The 16923-nt window shown below is 48.2% G+C and overlaps 1 protein-coding gene across 1 annotated transcript in view; it reads right to left on the bottom strand.

Annotated features, from left to right (window-relative positions):
* Positions 1–16923, bottom strand: part of CLYBL (citramalyl-CoA lyase) — a 160070-nt gene that overhangs the window by 21238 nt on the left and 121909 nt on the right. Inside the window, 8 exon segments of the mRNA XM_049778524.1 lie at positions 1409–1481; positions 1483–1583; positions 3521–3548; positions 3550–3615; positions 5340–5380; positions 5383–5445; positions 11016–11070; positions 11072–11197. Coding sequence (XP_049634481.1) covers positions 1409–1481; positions 1483–1583; positions 3521–3548; positions 3550–3615; positions 5340–5380; positions 5383–5445; positions 11016–11070; positions 11072–11197 — 553 coding nt within the window.

Genomic DNA, 16923 nt, shown 5'->3' with positions numbered 1-16923 from the left:
GACTGTGTACAAGATGTGATTGAAAACATAGATTTTTGTGGCAACAAAACAAAACAAACACCATAATATTTCCATTGGTCCTTGGGAGATTGGGAGCTTCCAGTGAGGGGTTACAGATATTGGGCTGTGCTCTAAGATGCTATGGGGGAGGAACCTATGTTCTGAATGACAGGTGGGTCCTGGGAGGTGGGTGATGGTAGCAGATTTAATTCTCCATTTTTTGACTGATTGAGAAGAAAAAAAAAAGAAAGAAAGAAAAATCTGGGACTGGAGAAGTCGGACATTAGGGAAGGTGCTTGCCTTGTACATGGCCAATATGGGTTCCATCCCCGGCAATGTAGAAGGACTTCTGAGCACCACTAGAAGGGATCCCTAAAACACAAGAGCCAGAGTCAGCCCCTGAGCACTAGAGGGACAGGCCCCCAAAACAAAACAAAGAAACAAAAAGGATCATCTATTTAAAAAATAGAATCAAGGGGCCAGAGCAGTGGTGCAAGCTGTAAGGCCTTGTGCGTGCCAGCCTAAAATGGACCGTGGTTTGATTCCCTGGCATCCCATATGATCCCCCAAGCCAGGAGCAATTTCTGAGCCCCATAACCAGAGTAACCCCCCTGAAACGTCACTCGGGTGTGGCCCCCCAAAAATAGAATATTTCAGCTCCACAAGAAAATTCTTCTCTTCCTCTTCAGCACAAATTTCTTATGGCAATTTGCTTAAAATCATGTTTTTAAAAATAAATAAATAAATAAAAGCCTCCTACTTCCCGCCAGGGTCCAAACTTTGGAGAAAATAATTCATAGGACAATGTGGGGGTTAAAAAATTAAGAGATCAAAGGGCTGAAGTGATAATGTACCAGGTAAGGCATTTGCATTACACATGGCCGATCCGGGTTCGATCCCCAGGACTCCATATGACCAGGAGTGATTCCTGGAGTGCAGAGCCAGGAGTAATCCTGAGTAGATGAGAGAGAGAGAGAGATGAGGGAGAGAGAGAGAGAGGAAGAGCAGGAGAGAGAGAAGAGGAGAGAAGAGAGGAGAGAGAGGAGAGAGAGGACGAGAGAAGAGAGAGGAGAGAGGGAGGAGAGACAGTGAGAGAGAGAGAGGAGGAGAGAGAGAGGACGAGTGAGGAGAGAGGAGACAGGAGAGAGAAGAGAGGACGAGAGGAGGAGGAGAGACAGTGAGGAGAGAGAAGACGAGAGAGAGAGAGAGAGAAGTGAGTGACTCTGCTTTGACTTGTAGAGCTAAAGTGGCTGTGTATGCATGGATGTGTGTATATGTGAGTGTGTGTATGTGTGAAATGACAGTTTGGCAGGTTCTTTGATGATATCCAGAGCAGGGTCCAGAGCAGAGACTCGAGAGGAAGATTGCCACTTCTGCCCTGGCTCCCCCTGCCCGGTGCCCCGCATACCCCGTGAAGCCCCATGGCCCGCGCCCTCCCGAGCCTGGCGCCTCAGGCCATCGAGGTCCTTGAAGTCGATGTACCACCAGGTCGATGGACTGCAGACCGAAGGCGCGTGCCACCACCACTATCTTCTGCCCTGCGCGAACAGGATGTCCTGGGTGTCTTTACTGGCTCGTCGCCCCTGGGCGTGCGGGGGGGGAGAGAGGGTGGGAGGAAGAGAAATGAACTTTGGCAAGAGAACCCGATGTCTGCAACCCAGAAGGCAGTTTTCAAGGACCACCAGCAGTGGCATAGCTCCTTCCCTCATGCGCACCCATTTAATGGGCACTTTCTCGGGGCAGGAAAGGGACCTAGGGGTTCCTTCCTCGGGCTCCTTCATCAGTGGCCCCCAGCTAAGTACATGCCAGGGCATTACGACAAGGCCCCTCCTCTGTCTGTGGGCTGGAAAAACAAATGATGCCTCTGGAGAAGGTGACAAAGGCCCTCAAAGGCCTCCGGGGTCATTGCACCCCTTCTCTTTCATTCAAGTGTCAATCCAGAGAGATATGCACAATGGTGAGTGGGTGGGGAGGAAGGGATGGAGGAAGGGGATGAGGCAGGATGAAGGGATGGAAGAAGGGACAGAGGAAGAAGATGGAGGAAGTCTTAACTTCCCTGCCACAAGTCATAGCTTGGATCTGCATGAAGAACTGGGGAGACCTTGGCGGGCCTTTTGGGACGACCTAGGAAGCACCCCGCTGAATGATCCGCTACACAAAAGTAAAGTTGGTGTGGGGGGGTAAAATCAGCTTCATCTCATCCACTGGGAGGTTGATGTGTGCGATTGTGTGTGAGTTGTGTGTGTGTGTGTGTGTGTGTGTGTGTGTGTGTGTGTGTGTGTAGTACCCTGTTTCTAGCTGGCGCCAGGTGGTACTTTAACTGTCTCCAGGTTACTGGCCCACCACGGTTCTTGCAAATGCTCTGGGAGACTGAGTGTGAGAACTAGTGCAGTTCTTTGCTCAGTAGCTGATAAGGGGGTGTGTTGTGCTGAAAATCAAGGCTGTTTCTGTTTTGTTTGGTTTTGGGGGGGGTGGATCCTGGGAGCGAGCCCAGGTCACGTGCATGTAGACAAGGCAGGCAAATGTTTGCTTTAGCCACTGACACACATCCCCAATTCTGAAATGTATTTTAAAGAAACCTAATAGCTGGGGGGGGGGGGGAGATGAACGGAGTGATTAGCACCGGTGGTAGGGCATTTTGCCTTGTATGTGGCTGACCTTGGACGGGACCGGGGTTCAATCCCCAGCATCCCATATGGTCCCCTCAAGCTTGATAGGAGGTGACTATTTTCAGAGGGAGGTCACATCCAGCAGCACTCAGGGTTTACTCCTGGCTCTACATTCAGAAATCACCCCCGGCAGGCTCGGGGGACCATATGAGATATCGGGATTCGAACCACCGTTCTTCAGCATGCAAGGAAAATTCCCTACTGCTGAGCTATCTCTCTAGCCTCCAGGAGTGATTTCTGACCACAGAGCCAGGAGTAATCCCTGAGCACTGGTGGGTATGGCCTTTCCAAAAAAAAAAAAAAGAAAAAAAAAAAACAAAAAACAAAAACAAAACACCTATAGGGCGCTGAAGAGGTAGTCCACCTTGCCCTAGCACACATTCAATCCTTCCCTCCTCAAAGCACGGCAGTGATCCTCCAGGAGTGATCCTTGAGCACAGAGTCAGGAGTAAGCTCTGAGCACCATTTATTGAGGGTGGCCCAACTCTTACCAACAACCCCCTCCCAAAAAAAAAGAAACATAAAAGAAAAATTTAGGTTCTCTTGGCAAGAATTACTTGTAGGCTACCAGTAAGGGGGCAAGTCATGAAAGCAAACAGGAAAGTGTACTTACAGTTGAGTCAGCCTCAGACTGACGTGCCAGGGGCTCTCAGGGTGGCTAGGGTTTGCTCTTGCCCTCTTTTCTCTAGGACCAAGTCAAAGCCCAGGAAGGGGGACAGTTGCCCTAGGAGTGGCTCTTAGCGGGGATGGGTAGTGGATGTTGTCATGGAAATGCCCATCAGTAACAAGAGCAAAAGCCAGCCTGGCCAGCAGACAGGGGCAGAAAGGAGAGGAAGAAGAGTCTCTGGTACCTATACTGGCTCTGAAGTCTTCTCCCCCCGAAGACCACCGCATCCAGGAAGAGGCCGTGCTGAGGGCCTATCTTCAGGGCCTCTTCACAGACGGCCTGCAAGGAGCAGAGTAGGGGGGATCTTAGGGGTGCCAGGAATGAATTTCAGTGGAACAAGGACTGTTCCAGGAACAGAAAGACCCCAACTGAGCACTGTATAGCTGAAAAACCCCCTTAAAAACAAACGTAGCGCCCCCCCCACACCACCCCTACTTAGAAGGATGCTGTATCAAATTTCATAATTAGTTAATAGCTAAAACAGGACATTGGTATTCGCTCCTGTACTTTTGGGGGAAGTGGGGGGACTATACTATAAAATTTGAAGTTTTCCAAAATCTGTTGTCACTTTTCAGACCAGAAACCCAAAGGCCACAGGAGAGAAGGGAGTTTAGGGGGAAAAAAAATCAAAACAATTGGATGATTTCTATTGACATCAGGACTCAAGGCTTCTTAATCAATGCATCTGAGGATTCAAGACACACGATGTGAAAAACCTTACCAATCCTGAGGGGGTGGAAAGAAAATAATAAAAGCAACAAGTCCACTAAGATGCATCCACCCATGAGCTGTTTTGCCATTTCACGTAGGCAGAGGAGAGGAAAGAGGGCGAGAAAGTATCGAGGTGGGAGATGGGGGGTCCCCGGTGGTTGGGCTGTGTGGGTGGGGAGGGCCTGGCCAGGAGAGTTAGGACCTATTGGTTAATTTGGAGGGTTCCTTAAGGGCTCTGAAAGACATTTAATTTGCACAGTAAAACGGTTGTGAACTACAGCTTAGCACGGAAAGTGAGGAGGGAGGATTCTGCGGCATCAAATGCTGTGGACTGGGTGAATTTGTCGGTGCCTAGTGTAAAACCAGGCTAGAAGCAGCTCTCCCCAAAACAGCTATGTTTCTGCTCAAGCCCGTGAGTCTAGCAGGCACCAAGTTTCTGCCTGCAGGACTGGATAGAGGAGCTTCTGGGTAAAGCTAAACTTTCTCTTGCCTTTGTTTTCAGGGATTTGCCCTCAGTCCTAGCCTGGGAGATGGAAGGGCTCCACGGAGGGAGGTTCGAGGCAGGTGGAACGTGAAGTCCTGTTCTGGGAAAACAATTTCAATGATCGCTTCATAAAGGTTGGGGTGCAGGGGAAGGAAGCTGGCTAAGAATTGGTGACGGGCAAACAGCTGAACTCAGCCATCCAAGGAGGTGCCCCGGCAACCAGCTCAGCACAACTCCCCCGAGTGCCTGGGGAGAAAAGATTTTTAGGTCCGAATATGGCGACTCGAAATAATGGGCTACAAATGATTGGTGTGGACTAATTTACAAACTGTGATCTTTTCTACTTCAATTGAACCATGTTTGCTGCAAAGGAACCGGAGACGTCTCCCCACACACCCCACACCATGAAAAAAGACAAATGGTGACAAAAGAATAAATCAAAGTTAATTCGTAAAGGCTGACAAAATTTCATGTACAATTTAATCTCTAAAGGAAATACGCCAAAAGCTTCTATTTATGGTGATTTAATGAAAAGCGTCGTTCTGACGAGAGAAAAAACATCCTCAGGGGAAATTATTATTTAGGATTGAAAGTTCTTGTTTTATGTTTCTGTCTACTTCGCTGATTTCTTTGTTTTCAGGGATGTTGGGAAACCTCACAGCTATCAAAATGGTCTCCCTGGGATTTCTTTCAGATTTCTCAAGATTGCTCGAGAAATATTTCAAGCCTCTGTGATAGCCAAAAGCAAGAAGTTACTGCGTAATAAATAAAACAACAAACTTACCTTAGTCACTTCTGGCTTTCTTACCTGAAAATTGAGCAAACCATGGCAGTTTTCCACAAAGGGATTAAATTCATTGGCTCTTCACGTTTTCGGCCTTTCAAGTAGACGGAAAATTTGTCTGAAAATGAAAGTCCAATAAGGGGTATAGGTGAGGGGGGATGGGGAAATAGTCCTGCCTTGACGAACAGACAGGGGGAAGGGTAAGAATTCAAGTCTTTGGGCCCTGGAGACGATAGCACAACAGCGTTTGCTTGCAAGCAGCCGATACCAGGGACCAAAGGTGGTTGGTTCGAATCCCGGATCGTCCCATATGGTCCCCCATGATGCCAGGAGCTATTTCTGAGCAGACAGCCAGGAGTAACCCCTGAGCATCGCCGGGTTGTGGCCAAAACCAAAAAAAAAAAAAAAAAAAAAGAATTCAAGTCTTTGATTTTAAGGTTGATAACATCATAATAATAATACAAAGGGAAAAAGTAAGGAAGGTCCCACAAAACTAAAGGGTTGTCACCCCAAGAGCCTTTCTCCCCCCCCCCCAGACCTCCCCCCTTTAAAGGAGCATTTTGAGGCCTTGAGACAGGGAAATGCCCTGTTTTTTATTTATTTATTTATTTATTTATTTTTATTTTATTTCTTTGGGTCACACCCGGCAGCTCTCAGGGGTTACTCATGGCTCTGATGCTCAGAAATCGCTCCTGGCAGGCCTGGGGGACCATATGGGATGCTGGGATTCGAATCACCGACCTTCTGCATGAAGGCAAATGCCTTACCTCCATGCTATCTCTCCGCCCCTGGTTTTTATTTTATTTTATTTTATTTTATTATTTTTTTGGTTTTGGGGTTAGACCAAGCAGCGCTCAGGGGTTACTCCTGGCTCCGTGCTCAGAAATCGCTCCTGGCAGGCACAGGGGACCATATGGGATGCCGGGAATTGAATCCAGGTCTGTTCCGGGTCGGCTGCGTGCAAGGCAAACACCCTACCACTATGCTATTGCTCCAGCCTCAATGCCTGGTTTTTAAATGTTTCTCAAGCACCTGGGCTCCAGTGCAGGCTCTGGGGTGGGGTATAGGGATATCCCCCCAAAACAAAATAGCCACCTTCTACCTGCCACACTCTCCTGTTTCATCCCAGTACTGCACTGCCTGACGTCAACCGGATGGTGTTGAAACCACTGCCGGGGACCCCACATTATCCATTAGAGCCCCTTTACCCTTTGTTCCCGGGGATTTTTTTTTTTCTCCATCAATTTTTAGCTTACCTAGAAAAACCTTTAAAAAAAAAAAAAAGAAGGAAGTCTAATTCTTTGAAGACCAAAGCTTGCCAATTTTTTCCATGAGACCAGTTCACAGCGAGCTGCCAGTGGGGTAGCCCAAATTCCAAAATCTATCATCTGGAAACATACAAAAGCTCATACACAGATTCAGCCCCCCCCAAACTCCCCGTTTTTTTTTTTTTTCAAAACGGGAAGGGGAAAAAAAAACCCCACCACACTCTAAATTGTAAATCCGTGATGTCTATCTAGATCGAATAAGATATAAACAGATTAAAAAAAAAAAAAGAACACAAGCAAAACACAACCACCCCCAAACCGTTACAAACCGCTCAGGTATGATAAAGACTTTTGCCAATTTTGTAAATAAACAGGAAAACGTAGCTATCCATTAAAAAATGTAAGGAAGAGGCAGCCATTAATGGATATCAAAGGCGAAGGGAATTTTAATCATCTCCCCATTCAGGCTCAGTTGGGTAAATCATATCTGAGAGATTTGCATAAATATAAACCATCAAAGACTTTTCATCTTCAAAGAGAGTTTCAAGACCGTATAAGCTTTGTACTGTCGTCCTCCCAGGTCACCACCCGCAGGAACAGGGGTGCTATGGCAACATAAGAAAACTAATGCTTAAGGCTTAGCATAATATTCCAACTAATAGAAAGGAAATTCATTTTAAAAGCCCGCAGCCTATTTACCACAAGCAGGATTAGACGTGTTATTTCCCCTTTTAGCTGTCCCCTCTTGCCTGTGCGGTCTACATACTCCCCCCCCCCACACCAAAAAAAGCACGCACGCACGCACACACACACACACACACACACACACACAAACACACACCCTAATCACTGCGATCTTTAAAAAGCTTTTCGGCAATTTGCAGCAACTTTACAATTAGGCTGAAATAAATCACAGCTTTCAGTAATGAAGAATTATTCCCAGTGGTTCTCCCTCCTTTTAGTAATGGAACAAGGCAAGGAATAACGGAACCCCAAGAGCAAGGTGACCCATTCCCCATCAGGGCATCCAGGTAGGCAAAAATAAAACATCACTGCGACTGTATTTAAGCTAGAAAACACGGTCGTGACATAGGTGCTGTAATACATTTGAGAGGGGTTCCGGAGACAGTCCAGGAAAAAAATATATTTTTCCCCATTCAAAAGAAAATACTGGAGCTACCCTGGCTACTGTTGTGATAATACTTCTAACTCAAACGCCATAAAGTTTATGGTGACACAACCCCAGTGTTCGTTCTTGGAGGGGAAAAATAAAAAAATAAAAATGATTAAAAAAATTATCTGACACCGCAGTGTTTTGTTCTAGGAGGAGAAAAATAAATAAATAATAATAATAACAATAAAAATCTTGAACCCCAGCGTTCTGTTCTTGGAGGGGAAAATATAATAATAATAATAATAATAATAATAATAAATAATAATAATAATAATAATAAAAGATTCAACACCCCCAGTGTCTGTTCTTAGAGGGGAAAAAATAATAATTAAAAAAAAAGATTTCAATGCCTTTTGTCTTGAAGCCAATGGGGGCATTTCCAAATGAAATATTCCGAGCCCTTCCTCCTCCTCCTCCTCCTCCTCCTCCTCTCGGCCTTTCTCCCCAAAATTGCATTAAGTACCAACACAAAAGGTAACTAGTGGAGAAGTTTCAATTAATTTTTTTCAAAAGGGGACGATTAAATGTTTCCGGCCCCGGTAAAGTATTCATTTCAGGGAGGTGGAGGGGAGTGGGGGCGAGGAGGGGGAGGAGGAGGAAGGGAAGGGGTGGGGTGAGTGGGGTGAGTCACAAAGGGAGCAGGGAGGAGATGAAGTCGGGGCCCTGCGATTCTTTCAGCCCCGGCGCGCACGCAATAGTGGGCTGGAAGAATGCATAGTGTTCGGGATTTGTGGGGGAATTGTCCTGCCACAAAGGGGCCCGACACGCTTGTTACATAGTCCAATAACCCTTGCCAGTCAAACACGAACCCACAGTAGTGACAAAAGGCCAGCCCAGAGCCACTCACAAAAGGGAACAAGGAGGCGAGTCTTTCAGTGTGCCACGGGGTCTGGGATTTATGCCCCACCTAGATACAAACGGGGGAAGGGGGGAGAGGGGGAAAATAATAATAATAATAATAATAATAATAATAATAATAATAATAATAATAAACAGCCCCTGACTCTCAGTTAACGCCAAATCCTCTGGGGGGATGACTCCCCTGCTTCCCCCAGCCAGCCGGAGGCCAGGGTACTAATGGGGATCCCTGGGTAGGCTAAGGAGACCTCAAGGAAGCGGCCCTCTGGGGGCTTTGTCTCCACACCTTTGGGATGGGGGAGGCCTGATCTGGAGGTGGGGGGCCCACAGAGGGAGAAAGCCGGCTCCAGCTGAGGGTGTAAAAGGTGGCCTGGAAACTGGGTCTTGTGGAAGGTTCCAGGGCCAGCTGCTGCAAACAGAATTCATGGGGTTTCATCCAAGGCACCCTTGTGGGCCCTTGGATAATTTGGGGGAGCCACCATGGACAAACATATAAATGGAGGGGCCAGGGTGGGAGATGAGGTGGTTCAATGATGAAAAGGGGAATCACAGGAAGGAAAGAGGGTTAGGAGAAAAGCGGAGAAAACTTGGCATCTGTCAGAGCCTCTCCTCTGTTCAGGGCAGAGTGAAATTCCCCCCCTCCCCGCTTGTTTTTTTAGTTTTGGGGCCATACCTGGCAGCACTTAGGGGTTACTCTTGGCTCTGTGCTCAGAAATCACTCCTGGCAGGCTCGGGGACCATATGAGATGCTGGGAACCGAACCCGGGCTCATCCCGGGTTTGCCGCATGCAAGTCAAACACCCTGCTGCTGTGCTATTGTTCCAGCCCCTGAAATTCCTTTCTGATGATGATGAAGATGAATTCTTATTATATTTGTGCTGGTAATTGGTGGGTTTCATCTAAACTTCAATCATGCGTCTGATTCAGGCCATGTGCATAGAAACATTCTTTAAACCCCACATTCATTTTTGGAGAGAAATTTGTGGGGGCTGGCATCTGGGAGCACATCCCAATGGAAATGGGGCTCCGGGGGTCTCAGTGCTCAAGGATCACATGGTGACCATCTAGGGAGGAAGTTTCAAGGGGGGGGGTCAAGTGGGTGCAGAAAGATAAAACAGCAGGGAGGGCACTTGCCTTGTATGTGATTGACCCAGGTTCGAACCTCAGCATCTTTATTTATTTATTTTGGTTTGGGGCCACTCAGGAATCACTCCTGGCAATGCTCAGGGGACCATATGGGATGATGGGGATCAAACCTGGGTTGGCCTTGTACAAGGCGAACACCCTCCCCGCTATGCTACGGATCCAGGTCCCATCCCTGGTCTCTCATATGTTCCTGAGTCCTACCAGGAGGAAGCCCTGAGTACTGCTAGTGTCTCCCAAAATGCCTCCCAAAACATGGGGTTCAAGTGCCTTCAGGTATTGTTGTATCAATCATTACTGCACCCACACCTTAGTCACAGGTTGGTTCCCTTGTGGCAATATGCCCCCCGAAGAGTCACAAGCAATGACCTCTGTTCCCTGGAGGAGTACACAGGAGTGTCCATGTCATGCAGCAGCTTTTTTGTTTCTGTTTTGCTTTTGGAGTTTTAGGTACTCTGAGCACTCTAGACATCATTCCTGAGCAGCTTAGTGGTGCTAGGAATCGAAGCCGGGGTCAGCTGCTATGTAAGGGCGCAGAAGCTCCTCCCCCTGCAGTCCTATCGCTCGACCCCCTTTAGCAGTTATCTGGAAGCCCCCCGGGGGAACCCCAAAATAAATCTACGCATCCCCTCATACAAAAAATTTTTTCACAAGTGAAAAGAAACCTGGTCTAATTTGTCCCATTTCAAAGTTTTTCTCAAGTAATTTGACCATGCCAACCCCTTTACATTTCTGGTTTTTATTGGCTGAAAGTCTCGGTCTCGAAACCACCACACACACCTGCCAGAGCAATTTAAAAAGGGGCCCAGGAAGAAGCCCGTGCAGGAAATCATGTCTGTGCTAATTAAAACCACTAGTTTAAAAAGCTTCCTGTCTATGCCATCTGGTCGCCCTAAACGAGTGACATCGGCCTCTCCCCAGCTTCATTTCTGCCTTCTGCATGCTAATGTGCTTTGGCCCCGTGTGCTGTCCACCCATGGCTGTCAGGGGACATGGGTGAGAGGGTGCCAGGGGTAGGGCAGGTGAGCCTGCAGAGGAGAGGGCTGGAGAGAAGGCGCCGTGGGCCAGAGTACCCCATGGGATCAGAAGCATCATTCCTCTTGGAGAGGTATCATAGCCAGAGTCAGGAGTCAGGGGAGGGAGAAGGCAGTGAGGCTCCTGCCTGCCTCAGTTCCCTTTCTCTCTCCTCAAGCGATTCCACCCCAAGACAACCCTGATCCATCGTCTCTGGATATAGCATCCTCACCCCACTGGAATTTTCTTCCGGGCTTTCCACCTTGGGCAGCATCAGGCTGGAAGGCAGGACTCGTGCACTGCAGCAAGCTCTCCAGGTCACCCTCGGCCAAGCCACTGGACACCGAGTTGATTCGCACGCACTTCTCCCGTGGGGCCCAGGTTGAAGCTCTCAGGGTCTTCACGATCCTCGAGCGTGCCTCCACCTGCAGGACCACACACAGGGCAGGACCTCTGTTACTTATTACGCTTCGAAGACTGCCCGTTCCACTAAAAGGGGTGGGAGGGGACAGGCACTGTCCCCAGATTGCCACCAGATTTATGGAGCCAGACAGTCTCTGCACAGGGCAGAGCCATGGCGAACCAGACTAACCTTGCTTTCAGTTGGAGAAGGAGAAGGAGGCCCCTAGAATGAGTTTTATTTAAGTATGAGGCCATGGGGCTTTGCATGCAGCTGACATGGGGTTCGATCCCCCAGCACCACATATGGTCTCCCACCACCCACCAGGAGTGAGCTTAGAGCACAGAGTCAGGAGTAAAGCCCCTGGGAACACGAAAATAAATAAATAAATAAATAAATAAATAAATCAGGGACCAGAATAATAGTATGGCAGGGGAGGGCGTTTGCCTTGCAATGCTGTTGACACAGGCCTTGTTCCCCAGCATCCCATATGAATCCCTATGAGCCCACCAGGAGGAGTGATTCTTGAGTGCAGAGCCAGGAGTAATCCCTGAGCATTGCTGAGTGTTCCACCCACCCACACCCATACACACACACACACACCACACACACACACACACACACCACACACACGCACACAAGCAGCAACAAGACAAGCAACGAACTGTGAAGTATGAATCTAAAACCCACTGCTCGGATTTCCTCATGTACAAGAGGCTGATGATTTCGTTCCAGCTGCCTAGAATGCATCATTGCGATGCAGGGGGGCCTGGGCTCAACCATTTTCCCCCCCTACTCTAGGCTTCCCAACCTCTTGGTCCCCTAAGCATTGCTCAAAGCAACCCAAACACCGAGTCAGGAGTAGCCCCTGAGCACCATCAGGTGTAGTCCAAAATTTCAAAAAACAGGGGCCCGGAGAGATAGCACAGTTTGCCTTGCAAGCAGCCGATCCAGGACCAAAATGGTTGGTTCGAATCCCGGTGTCCCATATGGTCCCCCGTGCCTGCCAGGAGCTATTTCTGAGCAGACAGCCAGGAGTAAACCCCTGAGCAATGCTGGGTGTGGCCCAAAAAAACCAAAAAAAAAAAATTTTTTTTTTCAAAAAGAGAAAAATAAAAATGTACAAGAAAACAAATTAACAATATGGATACTGATAATTTCAATGTTCAGCGACATAAGGGGAAAAAAGAACCTTGTTTTGCTGTGTGTGTGTGTGTGTGTGTGTGTGTGTGTGTGTGTGTTGTGTGTGAGTGAGTTTGGCCGAGGGGGTTGAGGAAGATGGGAAGTACAGTTGAGGAGAGGAAGGAGCTCACAAAGTGGGCGTTGGCATCAGAGAAAGAACCACCCCCCATATGAACTGCTCAGGCAGCAATCCCTGGAAGCTGCTAGGAGAAATTTGAACCAGGGTCAGTGGGCTGCAAGGTAAGTGCTTATAAACCACTGTTCCTGATACGGGGCCCCGAGAGATAGACACAGCTGGTAGGGAATCCTTGCTTTGGCAAGCTGCTGACCCAGGAACAAGGGTGGTTCGAATCCCAGCATCCCATATGGTCCCCAGGTGCCTGCCAGGAGTGATTCTGAGCAGAGAGCCAGGAGTAAACCCAAGTGCTGCTGGGTAATGGCCCAAACACACAAACAAACAACAACAACAAAACCCTGTTCTATAGCCCACAGCTGAGTGAAACTGTTCTATGTTCTATCCCCTCTCCCTCTGGCTCATTTCGTTCAGCATATAGTCTCCATGTCTATATGCAGGATATAAGGAAATAAAACGGAAATTCTGGCAATAACTATTCAGAGACAACAGAGCTGAATGCTGGGAGGACCAACTCATGACATGAATGAAGTTTGCCACAAAGAGTGGTGAATGCAGCTTAGAGCACTAACCACAATGACAACTACCATTGGACAATCATAGTGGGGGGCCTAGAGCGATAGCGATAGCACAGTCGGCAGGGTGTTTGCCCTTGCACGCAGGCCGACTGGACAGACAGGTCCGACTCCCCGGCTTTCCCATATGGTCCCCCAATCCTGCCAGGAGTAACCTGAGTGCCAACGAAAAAACCCATGGCAATGCTAGTGAGGGAGAGAGGCAGAATGCCTGTCTGAGATGACAGCAGAAGGTTGGGGGTGGAGGAGGGGAATGGGGGGACATTGGTGGGTGGGAAGATCACACTGATGATGGGAGATGTACATTCTAAGGACGTAAACCCCAATATGAAAACACAATAAACACAGTGGAAAACAGTGATTAAGTTAAAAAGAAAAGAAAAAGTGATCACATGTAAATCAGATACAAAATGCCAGTGGCTTGGTTGTAAATAGTTTCCACTGCTCTCTATGACAGAAAACTGGAAAAGGTCCAGAGAAAAACATGCACGGACCTTCTACAGGTCAATTCTGGGTTCAGTCCCCAGTATTCCCAGTATTCCCTGAGCACCACCAGGGATAATACCTGAGCACAGAGCCAGGAGTAAGCCCATGAGCATTACTCGGGGTGTGCTCTCACCCTGCACTGAAGAAAAAAAAATAATAATAAAGGAAATCTGGAAAGTTTGAAAGTTTCCTTGAAAGATATGAATGGTCCCCAAAAACTAGGAAGCCAAATTCATTGTTTTCTGGGCCTTGAGGTGGGGGTGAGGAAGCTGGGAAGGAGCGACGAGGATAGGAAGGAGTGAGAGCCAGGGGTGAGAGGTGGAGGCTCTGAAAAGGGACTTGGGGGGGGGGGTGTCAGAGCTTAGAACAGCAGAAAGGGGTACTTACTTGCCTTGTACATACTCTACCCGGGTTCAACCCCCAGCATAACAAAGGGCCTCCCAATCACCTCTAGGATTGTGCCCTGAGGAGAGCCAGATGTAACCCCTGAATACCTCCGGTTATACCCCCCCCCCAAATATAAAGGAAACACTTGGGGGCATCACTTCCTGCCAATTTCAGTTTCGGAAGCAAATTCCGCCTCCACCTTGCCAACAGCCCTCAACCAATTCTCATTGTCAGAAGGGCCACGTACCAAAAGTGGTTTCGGTGGAGGAAGGCATTTTATGACACTAATAAAACTTTAAAGCTGTTGAGGAAGGTGGTTTTTAAGAAAAAAAGAAGGGAAAGAAAAATCTTAATGTCCTACAGCCCTGCCTGGCCAGCAGTGTCTACTTATCTCGGACAAAAAGCCAAGCGGAGACAAAACAGAATTCTCCACGCCATCCCCGAAACCCAGATAGGCCCTGACATTCTTGGCTGAAACCAGGACAAGTCCAGATGATGAGGAAACCAGATGGGCCCATGTCTTGGACCTAGGGGCAGGTCATAGGGCAAGGAGGTTTTCCACCAGTATAAGACAGCTCTGCGGAGTCCTGATTTTCTTTTGTTGTTGTTGTTGTTGTGTTGTTGTTGTTGTTGTTTTGGGGTCACACCTGCAGCGCGCAGGGATTACTCCTGGCTTTGTGTTCAGAAATCACTCTTGGCAGGCTCGGGGGACCATATGGGATGCTGGGATTTGAACCACCATCCTTCTGCATGCAAGGACAAAACACCCTACCTCCATGCTATCTCTCTGGCCCTGCAGAGTCCTGATTTTCTGAACCTCCTGGCCAACAATGAGGTTGAACTTAGACCAAGCAAGATGGACCATAGAGAGAGCAACGTGGGCTGAACTGGGTTCGATCCCCGGCATCCCATAGGGGCCCCTAGAGCACCACCAGGAGTGATTACTATGTCGCAGTTGTAGCCATGTGGTCTGAGACTAACTCATGATACTTAAAAAAAGAATCTGGGGCCACAGAGCCAGCAGGTGCTGTCCAGAGCTGTTGGGAACAGCTTTTTCACCTCCTGGCACATGGCAGTTCCAGCCCTGTGCCCAAATTTTTTATTTACTAGAGCAGATATGCTCCAGAGAGTCAGGAGATGAAGAGGATGGGGCATGTGGAAGAACCAGGAAGCTCATCAGGGTTGAGATGCATTTTCAGTTTGCTTTTTTGGTGCTGGCATACAGTGGGTTTTGTAGGGGCTGCATTTTCAGTGTTTTGTTTTATTTTGATTTGGGGGGGGCACATCCGGCAGTGTACCATAGGTTACTCTTGGCTCTGCATTCAGAATCGACTAGTGGCAGTGGTTGGGGAGTCCATATGAAACTCCAGGGATTAAACCCCAGGTCAGTCACATGCATGGCAAGCACCCTACCCCGCTGTGCTATCGCTCCTGTCCATTCAGTGGTTTGTTTTGGTTTTTTTGTTTGTTTGTTTGGGGGTCACACCTGGCGGCATTCAGGAGTAACTCCTGGCTCTGAGTTCCTGCAGGCTCAGGGAACCATATGCCGGGATTCTATTCGGGGTCCATCCCTGTTTTGGCCAAAGCAAACATGCATAGCAACTCTTAATGCTATGCTATTGCTTTGGGCCCCTTGTTTTTTCTGTTTTCTTTTTTTTTTTGGGGGTGGGGTGGGGAATATACAAGCACCTTAACCCCTGTACTATTACTCAGGAACCTGAAATGCAAAACTGAATTGTTTCTTTTTGCTTGTGTTTCGTTTTGGGGTCCCATCCTGCGGTGCTCACGGCTTCCTCTGGGCTCTGCATTCAAGGGTATCTCCTGGTGGATGGAGATGGGAGAGCCAGGGATCGAACCTGAGTCAGCAGCGTGCCAGACCAGCACCCCTACCTGCAGCATTATTGCTTCCAGGCCCCAAACCCCAGTTGTCCGAATCCGCACCGCAGAGATTCCTTCATTTCCACATGAGCTGTGGGACTCAGGAGCCAGGCAACAATCGGCTTTGGAATCAGCCGTGCTGGTGTGAAACCAAATAATCCCAGTACTGCTGTGGGCTGGCCCTTTCCCTGGGTTTTGGCCAGGGACTGGTTTGTTCTGGCTCCTGCTTGGATGGAGCCCGCGTTGTGATTTCAGCTCCAGACACCATCACCATGGTCCCCGCACATTCCCGTGGACTTAGTCGAACCCAGAGCCCTTGGGAAACTGGCTACCAGGCAAGTACCTAGTGACCAAGATGGCGTAATCTGATTAGCACTGCCTTGTGTTAGAATAATGAGCTGCAGATCTCCAGCATTTGAGGATTTCAGTGCAGGGGCCCGGAGCGATAGCACAGAGGTAGGGTGTTTGCCTTGCATGCAGTTGATCCAGGACAGGCCTGGGTTCTATCCCCAACATCCTATGTGGTCCCCAAGCCAGGAGCGATTTCTGAGCGGCATAGCCAGAAATTCTGAGCATCACCGGGTGTGATCCAAAAACAAAACAAAAACAAAAAAAATTTGGTGCAATTTGGGGTAGAGAAGGGACCACTACTAAGACAATAATAGTTGGAACTGATCACGCTGAAAAGATCTGGGCTGTGGAAGAGAGATAAAAATATAGCATAGTACCCCCATTCAGTAACAGTAGTGCAAACCACAATGTCTAAAAGGAAAAAAGAGGGGGGGAGAGAGAGTGAGGGGAGTGAGAGAGAGAGAGAGAGAGAGAGAGAGAAGAGAGAGAGAGAGAGAGTAGGAGAGAGAGAGAGAGAGAAGAGAGAGAGAGAGAGAAGTAAAATGTCTGCTTCTGGGCAGGCAGGGGGGAGAGAGAAGGAAAACTGTAGATTTTTGGTAGCAGGAAATGTGCCAATGTGAAGTGTGGGTGGAAGTTCTAAGACTGAAACCCAACCATGAACAATTTTGTAACCATATGTTTAAATAAAATAAAACCCCAAAATATATAAAATATGAAAATAAAACAAATCTGACAAGTAAGCTATTTCTTGCATGCGCC

This window comes from Suncus etruscus, chromosome 8 (assembly GCF_024139225.1).
Source record: "Suncus etruscus isolate mSunEtr1 chromosome 8, mSunEtr1.pri.cur, whole genome shotgun sequence".
NCBI classification, from domain to species: Eukaryota; Metazoa; Chordata; class Mammalia; order Eulipotyphla; family Soricidae; genus Suncus; species Suncus etruscus.
This window is presented reverse-complemented; position numbering and strand designations above follow the sequence as displayed.